At 33.7% G+C, this 14,299-nt stretch overlaps 1 protein-coding gene across 1 annotated transcript; it reads left to right on the top strand.

Annotated features, from left to right (window-relative positions):
- The first annotated feature begins 70 nt into the window (after window positions 1-70).
- LOC135844405 (zinc finger CCHC-type and RNA-binding motif-containing protein 1-like) lies at window positions 71-4,876 on the top strand. The gene is made up of 4 exons (XM_065362606.1): window positions 71-327; window positions 461-572; window positions 654-962; window positions 3,419-4,876. Exons 1-4 carry the CDS (start codon window positions 215-217, stop codon window positions 3,524-3,526), a joined length of 642 nt encoding a protein of 213 aa, XP_065218678.1. The 5' UTR covers window positions 71-214; the 3' UTR covers window positions 3,527-4,876.
- Window positions 4,877-14,299: the final 9,423 nt, after the last annotated feature.

Below are 14,299 nucleotides of genomic sequence, written 5' to 3'. Positions count from 1 at the left end.
TGCGCACTCGAGTCGAATTCGCTTTCGATTCCGTATTTTTGCTGTGATCTGTGACTGCACTGCAGGAAACAGCTGATTTACAAAAAATAAATACAAAAATATTCTGATAAAAACATGATAATAATTTTGAATTATTTTGATGAATTTTCAAACACGATTTTCAAGTCAATTAATTAAATCACCCATGGTCTAGTATGCTCATTCTACGTCCATTATGAGCGCTGGATTAACTCCCAACAAGTGTACAGTTTATGTATCCAATCTACCATTCTCACTGACGAATAACGATCTGCACAAAATTTTCGAAAAATGCGGCAGAATCGTCAAGTAATAATAATTTTTCCTCATTATTAATATTAAATAACCTCCATTTGTTACTCTAATAAACTCTATTCGTTGCTAAACGATGCTTCTACCGTATGCTCAATAACTAACGACTGCCTTCTGTTTAAAAACACAGAATCACCATCATGAAGAACAAACAGACGAGAGAAAGCAAAGGTGTAGCTTTCGTTTTATATCTAAAAGAAGAAGATGCTCGGAAATGTGTAGAATCTTTCAACGAAACTCAGGTTAACATACTTCTTGCTCCTCAGACTGAAGATATTGCTTTGCAGAAAGGTATCTGTAACCGGTTCATTTTCTATTTCCAGGTCGGTGACAGAACCATTAAAGTCAGCATCGCCAACGATAACGGCCGAAGCAAAGAGTTCATGAAGAAGAGAACTTACGAAGATAAATCAAAATGTTACGAATGTAATGCTGAAGGGCATTTGAGTTACCAGTGTCCGATGAATTCTTTGGGACCTCGTCAGCCGGCCAAATCCAACAAGAAAAAGAAGAAACCTAAACGAGACAAGCAACCTCAAGTTGAAGATACGATGACTGCATCCGATAGCGAAGATGATCGACAGCTGGAGAATTCACGTTTGGAAACCTTAGGAGCTGTTATAAGTCTAGAGGTGAATTGTCTTGAGATCAATTTCTCATTCGTTTAGCTACACAAATTCAAATTCTGAATATCGTACATCGTCAAGGTGGATCAATTTTTCCACCGGTATTGTTCCTTGAACATTGAAGAAGCCCGATCCTTCTACCCTTTAGGTTTTGAATGAAATTCTTAGACAAGTTCGCCAAATTGGCCTCACTGACTCCAACTCATAACTGCTTACTTCATCATTATAGCCCTAATTAGTCCGGCATATGAAAATAGCAGTAATTGCACCCCCCCCCCGCCGATCCTCCGGGACGACTTTTTTCTTAAAGGGGACATCCTAAGGAACATTTTAAAGCAAACTTGCCCAAAAAAAGTTGGCCTTACTTATAAAATGGCGGCCATTTCGATTGACAGGTCAGTCGAAATCGCAGATTTTGCGTTTCAACATAGGACTTGCACGAAATTTTTCAAACTTTACAAAGGTAGATCGAAAGATCATGCAAAAATTCATTACCTGTCAAAATTTCAAGTGCTAAAGTGCGTTTTTCGATTTTTGGTGAATTTTTGAAAATCGAATTTAGGCCAAAAATGAGGAAAAAATCAAAATTTCACCAAATTGACCAAGAAAGCTGAAATTTGGGATATACCCTATTTTCGACATGCCAAATCGATTGAAAACGGTTTCAACCCGTTTTGAGCAGTTCTGGAGCCTCCAGCAGATTTTTGATACTCGAAAATCCCACAAAATTCCATCAAATTGGAGTTGTAAAGCTGAAATTTATTCTAAAAACTAATTTCAATACGCTACGAAGTACTGCAGGTGAATTTCAAGTCGTTTCGGAGCCTCCAGCGACTTTTTGAAATTCCTGAAACCTCTGGCAGATTTTTGAAACTTGAAATTTCCCCAACATTAATTTATCAAATGGAGTTGGCAAGGTGAAATTTACTTCGCAGACTATATGGTGGTTTCAAATGGTTTTGAAGCTTCCAGCTACTTTTAGGAAATTTCAATTTTCCAAAAAAAACGTCATACGACCTTTCAAAAAGTCGCTGGAGGCTCCAAAACGACTTGAAATCCACCAACAGTCCACTTCGTAGCGTATTTAAATTAATTTGAATAATGAATTTCGACTCTCCACCTCAGTTTGTTGAAATTTTGTGAAAATTTAAAGTTTCAAAAATCTGCTGGAAGCTCCAGTAATTTTCAAAAAAGTCGCTGGAGGCTCTAAAATAACTTGAACCAACCTGAAGTCGTTTTCAGAGGGTGTTAAAATTGGAGTGTAGAGTAAATTTCAGCTTTCCATCTCCATTTGATGAAATTTTGTGAAAATTTAATGTTTCAAAAACCTGCTGGAGGTTTCAGGGATTTTCAAAAAGTCGCTGGAGGCTCCAAAACGACTTGAAATTCACCTGCAGTACTTCGTAGCGTATTGAAATTAATCTGCTGGAGGCTCCAGTAATCTTCAAAAAAGTCGCTAGAGTCTCTAAAATGACTTGAACCCACCTGAAGTCGTCTTCAGAGGGTGTTAAAATTAGAGTGTAGAGTAAATTTCAGCTTTCCATCTCCATTTGATGAATGTTTCAAAAATCTGCTGGAGACTCCAGAAATTTTCAAAAAAGTCGCCGGAGGCTCTAAAATAACTTGAACCAACCTGAAGTCGTTTTCAGAGGGTGTTAAAATTGGAGTGTAGAGTAAATTTCAGCTTTCCATCTCCATTTGATGAAATTTTGTGAAAATTTAAAGTTTCAAAAATCTGCTAGAGGCTTCAGGAATTTTCAAAAAGTCGCTGGAGGCTCCAAAACGACTTGAAATTCACCTGCAGTACTTCGTAGCGTATTGAAATCAGTTTTTAGAATAAATTTCAGCTTCACAGCTCCAATTTGATGGAATTTTGTGGGAATTTAGAGTTTAAAAAATCTACTGGAGGCTCCAGAACTGCTCAAAACGGGTTGAAACCGTTTTCAATCGATTTGGCATGTCGAAAATAGGATATATCCCAAATTTCAACTTTCTTGGTCAATTTGGTAAAATTTTGATTTTTTCCTCATTTTTGGCCTAAATTCGATTTTCAAAAATTCACCAAAAATCGAAAAACGCACATTAGCACTTGAAATTTTGACAAATGATACATTTTTGCATGATCTTAAGATCTATCTTTGTTAGGATTGAAAAATGTCGTGCAAGTCCTACGTTGAAACGCAAAATCTGCGATTTCGGCTGACCTGTCAATCAAAATGGCCGCTATTTTGTAAGTAATGCCAACTTTTTTTTTGGACAAGTTTGCTTTAAAATGCTCCTTAGAATGTCCCCTTTAAGAAAAAAGTCGTCCCGGATGATCGGCGGGGGGGGGGGTGCAATTACTCCTATTGTCATATGCCAGACTAAATGGTTAATTCATCAGTCTCAAAAGAGAGATTTCTAGCTTTACAATGAAATATTTTCTATTCGCAATAATTAATAAATATTATATTTCTTTACAGGGTGAAAGTAAATACCCGAGCAACGATTGGATGCACGCTGAACAACCAAAGAAGAAACGTATCAAAAAAAGTTCCTATTTCAGCGACGAAGAAGAACTCAGTGAATAATAAATCAACGTATTCGACTCGACAAATGATTGTCTAACGTGATTTACTCGAGTTTAAATCCCATCTTTGTTCAGACGTGCGTCAAAACACGACGATCTAGAAATCCCTCGTACCTTTCATTCGCTCCTCATCGAAGAAATCTGAAACGAGCCTACCAAAATCATCTCGATCAGTTCGATGAGATGAAGTAGAGACGAAAAAAAAAATCGACAAACGCACCCACACAATAGAATATGTTTATTATTAAATAACATTTGTCTAATTTATTAGTCTAATACTCGTGTCACTAAGTATACTTCTTATATGAATAAATGTTAAAAGAGAAAAGAAAAAAAAATACAATTCTTTATGCTTAATTTTATTACAAATACATATCAATTTACAACGCGAATATATTATAAAGTTACAGACGTAAAAATCTTTTTTTTTTTTTAAATTCTTTGTCGAACTAAGCTTTCTTGTATACTGTTTGCAATATTGCAAATAATGCTTTCATGTACTATTCGGGACGACGTCGCGTCGCTTTGTTTTATATAGCCGGTAATTCAAGTTAATTGGCAGTGGTTTACAAAATACTTTTTTTTTCAAACCGTTCTTTCTCATCAGTATGGTCCGTACGTAAGGATTAAAATCGAAACAAACGAACAAACGAGTAAATAAAAAAAAAAAAACAAAAGTCAAACGATGAATAATGGCACATACACGCATACGTGTACGTACTCGTATTAAAGCGACAAAATTACGTAATCATAGGTAATAATTTTTACTATAGGTACTTTTGTAATTTATGGCGAATCGCTACCGAACTATTCTACAAAAGGTAGCAGCAATAAATGTTCGATCGAATTCTAATTTCATGATCTTGTTTAGTTCAATTTACAGCTAACGAATAGAAGCCTAGTATGATCGAGTCAAATTAGATGGAAAAATCATTCGGATTGCTTCATGATATAATCTGGTAGAGTTACTCAAAAAGGAATGATAAAGAACCGAACAAAAAATATTATTCGGAGAAAAATTCCTTCGTTCAATTGAACTTCGTGAGCTGCCAATGCATATAAATTTCCAACGTACAATTCAATTCACAACAGTTCTAGAAAATTACTTTCGAGTTCTTTTTCAACACTAACTCTTGAAAAAGTCTCCTCACTTATCAACGTTGATAGTACAGGTAGCTTTAGTGGTAAAGATACAGATTCTAGTACAATTTTACAATATATACGATGATGTAGAATTACAGATAGTTCAATAAATGCATGCATGTTTCGTGACGGTGTAAAGTAAACTGAATGTTGGTATGTAAAGCAAAATAAAAGTAGCTATGAATGTACTTATACGAGTAGATGGTAAGTGTTTGGAAAAAATATCAAAATAAAGTTCTACGGTGAAACCAAACTCTCATTCTTATCACTTCTAAAGGATATCCGGTGAGATTTGATATCAAATCACGAGCTTTCGTAAAGAACGAATTCGAAGATATTAAATTCTCAAGACTTGACATCTGCTCACCGAACAGCAGAGGTGCCGAAATGGCATTTTTTGAGTTTTTGAGGATCGATTGGTCAAAAATGAACCTAAGATTCGAGAGAAACGCATTGAGAAGAAAAAGGGATTATTTAAATTCATTTGTAAGATACTAAAACGAAAAGGTTTCTCAAAAATCCGAACATTCAGCTTTAAATGATGCATCCAGCCACAATAAAAATATGCCAATAGATTTGCATAACCAGTCTGCCGTAAATACAGTAAATACATTGAAGATAGGTATGTTAATAAATTTGCATAACCAGTTCGCCGTAAATACAGAACAGATTTTTTTATTTTTTTATTCTTTTTGATAGTTTGGTAAAGTTTCCGTTTCAACCTTCGAAAGGTAAGTGAGGAAGCTTTTTTTTTGCAAATATCAAACTTTGAAGGGAGAAGAGGAGGTTACGACACCACTGCCAGATAGTCAGACATTCATCTAATAATGTTCAAACATTAAAATTCAATAACATCAAACACGAATCTAATACTATTAAATAGCAAATAGGCATTTATAAACCTGTCTCTGAAAACAAAACAAAACAAAAAAAAATGATCGTTATTAAGAATTTGCACCCAAAGTTGAAACACATTCACACACATTCTATGCTTTTGTACCATGATGAGAACCAGCACCAGCGAGATCTTCAAATTATATATCAAAATTTCACTGAACTTTAAAATTAGTTACCAAATTAAAATTGGAAACGAGGAAAAATTAATTTTCCTTTTAAATTTATAAATTGTAATATTCCACACTTCGGTGCAAAATGTTTTAATAATCATCCCTGGTGCCAGTTTTTTTTATATGTAGCTTACGATAGTAAAGAGATATACAAATACCACATAAAATAAAGATTAAATAATTAAATAAAATAATTATAGGAAAAAGAAAACAAGCAATTCAACACAGCAACTTGATTACATTTTAATATAAATAAATTTTACATATACACATAGAACTTGGTAGATAATAAAAGTACAACTTGATCGATCAAAGTTTTATATAAATAATGTAACTACCTTCTGTTCGATAAATCGAAGGGAAAAATATGTAATTGTAATTTTAAAAGGACGAAATTTCCATATGTTCTACATTAATTTATAACAACTATTCGTACACTTACTAAACGACAAATAGAAGAGGGATGAAAGGGAAAGGGAGGATAAAAAGCTAATTTTCAAATCAAATACTCAGATAATAAGGGAGAATATGTATGAATAAATTTACACATTCGAGGTACCTACACAAACAAAAAACATGTACACTTAAGAATTAAGGTAAAGTTGTCTACGTATACGAATTATTATACATAATATAATATATAATAATTCATCCACCTAAAACATTCTTATAATTAGGCAGATCGGTATCTATTTAAGAATTTCATAAAGATGAAGGATGCGAAAACCTTGAACGAATCAAAAATCACCGCAATGTAACAATTTTTCTAAATTTAATAACCTTTATAAAGTCATCGAAATAATCGCATCCTTGATAAAACCATAAGTAAGAAGAAAAAAATAAATAAAATAAACAAAAACCTAAAAAAAAAAGAAAAATACACGAATAAATCACATCACAATTAAAACACATATTTTTCTTAAATTTTATAAAGGATGGGTATACCGTCTAAACGAGTATGAATTTTTAACTTCGTCAAGTTTAAATTGAATGTTGCGTTATACAATATTACACACGTACTTATGTTTATATTCTTATAGACGTACATAAAATTTAATTATAAATACATAAAATTACGTAAATATATATTTTTATCTAGGTAGATTTTTTATTTATAGGTATTTTCTATATTATATAATATTCTAATAAAAATAAATAAACAAACGAAAAATTACAATGCAGGTAGTATTATAATAATTCATTCTAAAAATGAAATAAAACATTTTCAAGATATTAACAAATGAATTATTAAGTAACATTGAGAAAAGACTTTTCACAATTTTTGGTAACGTTATTGCATTATTTTTTTCATTTTATAGTACAATACGATCAACCAAAGGTTATTCGTAGTCGCTTGCTATATGGTATATATGGTAATTGGTTAGGTGAATGTGATTTTGATCTTCATAAAAATGGTAGGTAAAATTTCAAGATACTGCATTAATAATTTAATATTGTAGCACATTATGAAGACGTAGGTATATCAATAGGTACACAGATAGATAGATACCTTTATTGTCTATTACAACAATGTGAAGATCAAGATGGCAGTCAAGTTAACTTACAAACTGCTGAGAAATTTGCATAAGATGATATTAATACATATTAACATAAGTAACTTCACCTACCTACCATTTGTACTTAATTCACTGGCGATTGGCTATAAATTCATCGATTGCAATTATTTTAGCTTCAATTTATAACTCATAAGATAACACTTTTCATACATAAAATCCACAGTTCACAATTCATTAATAGAATATGGCAATAAAACTGAAAAACAAAAAACATTACATTGGTTTCAGTTTTCGAATATTTCCATGCCTATTTTGGATACCAATGAAGATACAAGAATGGAATTTATTGTGATTAATGCAGTGATTCGGATCGAAATTCACAAAATAAAATCTAATCAACGAACAATAGGATAGGAAAAAAATCATTCTACGATTAGAAACAGAATGAAAGATTTATTGGTCAGGAAAGGTAATCGATAAATTACTCGTACAATCAAACGATTGTGGGGATTAATTTTTTTTAAATTTATTGATCGATAGACGAAGAGTTCGATGTCCTCGTAGTGGAATAAATTTTCACAATATTCACCACCAAAAAAAAATTCCAAAAATGCACTAAAACACAAAACACAAACAATTTTGAGTATCACTATCGACCATTCCATGACCAGACTGGGATGAACAATGATTCATTTACGATTCTTTTTTTCAACTTTTACGACTGAGTTATAACTCTATAGGTTGATCTTTTTTACTGAATATTTCATCTAGTCAATCAAAACTCCGAACATACGGTAACTAAACTGTAACTCCAATACAGTGCCAACAATATATCTAATTTTTGCTCCCTTTTTCGCACAGCTTTTTTCGGTTCATTTTTCATTTTGATTTGTACCTGATTCACACCTATTCCATCACTTTGCATTCATCAGATGAAGTCAAATCATGCACCAGGTGTTTTGAAATGTACATTGAATAATTCCTTTAGTGGTAATACAGCAACCCGAATTACACTAGTGTGAAATGGTTTGCGTAACTTGAAAATCGGAGGAGTAAAATACAACACCGTGTTTGAAAGTTTCAATCAATCGTAACCTTTGAAGTTGGAATTGATTTTGAAATGAGCCTAAAATTAGAAGAGAGTCAAGAGCACCTTTTCTGATGGTTATTATCACATTTTTCCTCAAGTTCACAATTGTCAGGACTTCAGTAATTTTAAAATTTCGATCACTCGTAAGATCTTACAATTTTCCAAATACAAAATTTTTTTTCTTTTTTTTAAAAATATATATATTGAATAGGTAAGTTTAAAATTAATGGCGCCAGAGCACTTTGAAAATGTCAATCAATCATGGCAACTTGAACTTGAACTTGAATTGAAATTAATAATACTTCGGGTCTGCTTTTTTCAATTTTCTAAACGATGTTCACAGTTCAACTCATATATTTTAATCCATCTAAAATATCTCAGGAATTATATTACAATCTTAAAAAATCAAAACCAGAAAATATTTCACAACTTTCCCCCCTCTAACTTCCCAAATCTGCAAATCAATTCATACTTGTGTAGTTTGGGTTACTGTATTACTACCCAAATTATTAAATGCCTATTACGGAACACCCTGTAGTCTGTACATCAGGATGGATCTCAAAAAAAAAAAAAAAAAAAAAATGAAAAGATTTTGACCAAATTCAGTCAAGTTAGACCTTCATTTTGAGTTGAAAGTTACTCAAAAAAAATTTCAACTCTGAAGGTGTTTCTGGAAGAGAGAAATGGGTGCTCCAAGAGAGAAATTTTTGGGGAAAAAAATCATGGTTTTTTCACTCTGGCCCCTACCCAACCTGTTCTGGGGAATATGGCCCAGTTCTAAAAGATGGTATTTGAAATTCTGCGTTGACGTTGACTTAGGCTTTCCTAAAAGTGGTCTTGAATTTTAATGGAAATGGTCTAGGTAGATGCAAAATTTCAAATCTTTCATTTGGACTTGGAGCAGGGCCATATTCCCCCAAAGCAGGTTGGGTAAGGGCCAGAGCAGAAAAATTGGAAATGTCCTCTCTTTGAAGACTCATACCATTCATATCTCTCCTCCAGAGCTACCTAATAAAATAATGTTTCTGAGATACCTACTTTCAACTCAATATCAAGATCTTTGCTGAATTTGATCATTTTAGGTGTTCCTGGAGGAAAGAAATGGGTCCTCTAAGAGTGGGATTTTTGAAAAAAATTATGTTTTTTCACTCTGGCCCCTACCTAACCTGTTCTGGGGAACATGGCCCAGTTCTAAAAGATGGTATTTGAACTTCAAATTCTGCATCAACCTGGGCCCTCCTAAAAGTGGTCTTGGATTTTGATGGAAATGGGTTAGGTCGATGCAAAATCTCAAATCAAATCTATGATTTGAAGCAGGGCCATATTCCCCCGAAGCAGGTTGGGTAAAGGCCAGAGCAGAAAAATTGAAAATGTCCCCTCTTTGAAGACTCATCCCATTCATATCTCTCCTCCAGAACTACCTAATAAAATGTTTCTGAGATACCTACTTTCAACTCAAAATGAAGATCTTTGTTTGCTGAATTTGATCATTTTAGGTGTTCCTGGAGGAAAGAAATGGGTCCTCCAAGAGTGGGATTTTTGAAAAAATCATGTTTTTTTCACTCTGGCCCCTACCTAACCTGTTCTGGGGAACATGGCCCAGTTCTAAAAGACTGTATTTGAGATTCTGCATCGACCTAGGCCCTCCTAAAAGTGGTCTTGGATTTTAATGGAAATACTCTAGGTCAACGCAAGATCTCAAATCTTTCATTTTTTTGGAGCAGGGCCATATTCCCCCGAAGCAGGTTGGGTAAGGGCCAGAGCAGAAAAATTTAAAATGCCCCCTCTTTGAAGACTCATACCATTCATTCATATCTCTCCTCCAGAGCTACCTAATAAAATGTTTTGTTTCTGAGTTACCTACTTTCAACTCAAAATCAAAAATCAAAATGAAGATCTTCGCTGAATTTGATCATTTTAGGTGTTCCTGGAGGAAAGAAATGGGTCCTCCAAGAGTGGGATTTTTGAAAAAATCATGTTTTTTTCACTCTGGCCCCTACCCAACCTGTTCTGGGGAACATGGCACAGTTCTAAAAGATGGTACTTGAAATTCTGCGTTGACCCAGGCTCTCCTAAAAGTGGTCTTGGATTTCAATGGAAATAGTCTAGGTCGGCGCAAAATCTCAAATCTTTCATTTAAAGTAGGGCCATATTCCCCTGAAGCAGGTTGGGTAGGGGCCAGAGCGAAAAAAATTAAAAATGCCCCTCTCCTTTTTAAGACTCATATCTCTCCTCCAAAGCTACCTAAACCTAATAAAATTTTTCTGAGGAACTTTCAACTCAAAATGAATATCTTCGCTGAATTTGATCAAAATCCTTCGACATTTTTTCTTCACACAATCCACCCTACTGTACTTTTTTCTATTCATTTTACATAATTTTCAACCCCACAAAACCCCAAATCATCAATTTCATAATTCTTTTCATAAAGGTAGTACCACAACATAACAACACTCACTTACCTATATACACAGGTAGGTAGAGGAACAGCTCGCATTTGGCACGGTAAATTTTAAATGCGACCGGCGGTGCGCATTTTCATTATTAATTGTTTAACAAAACAATAATATAAGTAGATAGATTTGGTAGGTAACAAAACGACAGTATTATTTTACCATCTGTCTCTCTATATACAAATAAGACGTATAAGAAGGCATTTTAAAATCAGCTTCATTAAGTAAATTGAAAATTAAACATTTTATTTCGTCATCTACGCGACGAACGGAAATAAATTAAATACGAAAATGGTGACAATAATAATTAAGAATAAATACTAGGTATCTAAAGTAATAAACTTTAAAATGATAATAGCCATATAATTACACAATAATATTTCAAGTCTTTTCGCACGTTTTTAGAAATTAAAATATAGGCTCTGGTACGAGTATTAAGGCATCTATCAGCACTTCTCTCTCGGTATATTAAAAACATCAAAAATTGGTCAACCTACTACGCAGAACATTGGAATCATTTTTTTATTGGTTATTTTTCATCAGCTCATATTTTAATTCTAAAAACGCGCGTATGAATCGTGAGAATAGAGACTAAAAATACGTATGTAGATTGGTACTAGGTACCTGAATTACATTCTTAAATCGATAATACGTAAAACGGAATAATTAATAAAAATAATAATTAAATAACAAAACGATAATAAATAACAAAAATAAGCGAAAGTTCGCGTACACGTACACGTATGCGAATGTACAGAGTGATCATAAGATGCACTCGGAGAAGTTATAGAGAAAAAGTAACACACAAACACATACTACCCACGAGTAAACCAAGTATAAAGGTAAGGTGCTCTATATACTTATACCTATTAACCTAGTGCTTTGGTATTCTGACCACTCGATGCTCACACAAATTAAATCCAGACTCTCATTGATCGATTTGAACTTCGAAAAAGAAACGAAGAAGATCGTTGAAGTATCTTTTTAGGAAGGTAGTTGTTACAAAAAGAACTGAAGATATCCATTCAGCATTAATTTAGCTGAGTTAGCAGTTCAATTAACCAGGTAGTCACTAAAGAAGACTTCAACTCACTTCTTCCTTCTTCGTTGAATCGAAAACGAACATCTGCAACCATATTTTAAACAAATGAGACAGGCTAGGCCAGCTTCTCCACACCGAAACACCTCAAATAATAATTCAAATTCCAAAACCTCTTCGTTAAATCATCAGATAACTAAATACGATAGTAAAACTAGGCAGGTATAAGTATATCATCTGTATTCTGTACGACACGAACACACTCCAGCATTACTCTCGCAGCCTAAGACTGAAACCAGTTCAAGGTACATAAGTAATATTATTGTGATTTTTCGCCACCTTTACACGTATTCTATCTACCTATTTGTTACTTTCATTTCACGAAAATTGTTCTGAAAAAGCAACGCTCGAGAGAAAACAATCGTCGATGATGACGATGCGAAAATTCGTCAAACCAAACGTGAATTCGAACGTCAATTCTGATGAAGGATGGCGATATTATTACTGATATCGTACGTTAAAATTCAATCTTTCAGTGATCAGGGTTTTAGCTTTGGCTTTTAGCTTATAAAATTTTAATGCAACGATATCTTCCAGCTTTTTTCGAGAACTTCAATTTGGTTTCTTTTACTCATTCTAATTTTGTTCTTCATCTTTGACGTTCTCCAACAGCTCATTCCTTCGTTCAAAAATCAAAACTGTTCACTGAATCATTCTTTTCATTTCTAAAATAATCCTTCTTCGATTAACTCCCTTACTGAAACCTTCATCTATTGAAACAAAAACAGAATAAGACTCATATCTCTCCTCCCCTGTTCTGGGGAATATGGCCCAGTTTTAAAAGACGGTATTTGAAATCCTGTGTCGACCTAGGCCCTCCTAAAAGTGGTCTTGGATTTTGATGAAAACAGTCTAGGTCGATGAAAAATCTCAAATCTTTCATTTAAAGTGGGGCCATATTCCCCTGAAGCAGGTTGGGTAAGGGCCAGATCAAAAAAATTAAAAATGCCCCTCTCCACACAAACTCATTCCAACACCGAAAAAAATATTAATACTTTGAAACATCAGATAAATCACCATCTTACTATACTGCTACTGCTGGACCCTGTTCTGGGGAATATGGCCCAGTTTTAAAAGACGGTATTTGAAATCCTGTGTCGACCTAGGCCCTCCTAAAAGTGGTCTTGGATTTTGATGGAAACAGTCTAGGTCGATGCAAAATCTCAAATCTTTCATTTAAAGTGGGGCCATATTCCCCCGAAGCAGGTTGGGTAAGGGCCAGATCAAAAAAATTAAAAATGCCCCTCTCCACACAAACTCATTCCAACACCGAAAAAAATATTAATACTTCGAAACATCAAATCAATCACCATATTACTATACTGCTGGAGTTGGCCATTATCCTTCGCATTCGAATCGATAAATTTTCATAGGGAAATTTCAATTTTAAACCGGTACGTATTACGTAGCGTCGCGTCGTCACTTTCAATCGCGAGTACTTTTCTGCTTTCTTTTTCGTACCTATCACAGAAAAAAAATCATGTAAAATGAGAAAAAAATGGGGGGCAGGGGCAGGGGGTACGAAACGAACGAACTGTTTTTTCTCTCTACGCGGCAGCGAAATAATAACTTAATAATTATTAATAAGCATCACAAGAAAAAGAAGAACAACCGCACTGGAGTTGAACGAAAAAAATAAATAAACGAAGCCGATATTACGCTGATTTTCAACCATCAAACGAAACGAAAAAGTATAGATAGGTATATAAACATCTAAATGCATTTTAAAAATGCCATCGCAAACAAGATTTCGGCTTCGAGGTAAACACGAACGACGAAAACATGATAAAAAGCGACAAAAAGGGTATATAGGTAACGGAAAAGGCGTTTTGTAAAACATTTTCAACACGTAATCAACAAAATTTCCATTTAAAATGGAATCCAAAACAAGTGTATACCTAAAACAAACGTAAATAATTAACTAAGACTTATCCTTACGCGAATTAATTTGTACATAATCGAAGCTTCTCGGTTTTCATATGAAAGCCCCCTCAAATGAAAAAAAAAAGAAAAAAATTTTTTTGAAAGGAACTTACCCAAATACACCTATTTTATATACTAATAGAAGAATATTAAGACACTTACTAGGTACATCGAAATTTCTACATTACAAGACAGTAAAACGTCGTTCAACTTTTTTTAAACATTACGTACCTACACAGTATTCTCGTAAATAATAATCGATAATTATTTTATTATTAAGCACCTGGGTGGCGGTGTTGATGAGGGTGATGATGATGATGATGTTGTTGATGATGATGATGATAATGATGATGATGAAGAAGATGATAATTATAATCATAATAATAATAGTAATAATAATATTGGTACGAACGAGTTTGTTCAACGTACAATGTGCACCAGTTTGCGATACAATTTAGCCAAATATTCGCGTATAATATTCC

This window comes from Planococcus citri, chromosome 4, assembly GCF_950023065.1.
Source record: "Planococcus citri chromosome 4, ihPlaCitr1.1, whole genome shotgun sequence".
NCBI lineage: Eukaryota > Metazoa > Arthropoda > Insecta > Hemiptera > Pseudococcidae > Planococcus > Planococcus citri.
This window is presented reverse-complemented; position numbering and strand designations above follow the sequence as displayed.

Excerpts from the sequence above, each read along its gene's own strand:
- LOC135844405 (XM_065362606.1), top strand. The coding sequence starts at position 215 with ATGAGCGCTGGATTAACTCCCAACAAGTGTACAGTTTATGTATCCAAT. Across the intron at positions 328-460 it reads AAATGCGGCAGAATCGTCAA|AATCACCATCATGAAGAACA; the intron begins GTAATAATAATT and ends TTAAAAACACAG. Across the intron at positions 963-3,418 it reads GAGCTGTTATAAGTCTAGAG|GGTGAAAGTAAATACCCGAG; the intron begins GTGAATTGTCTT and ends ATTTCTTTACAG.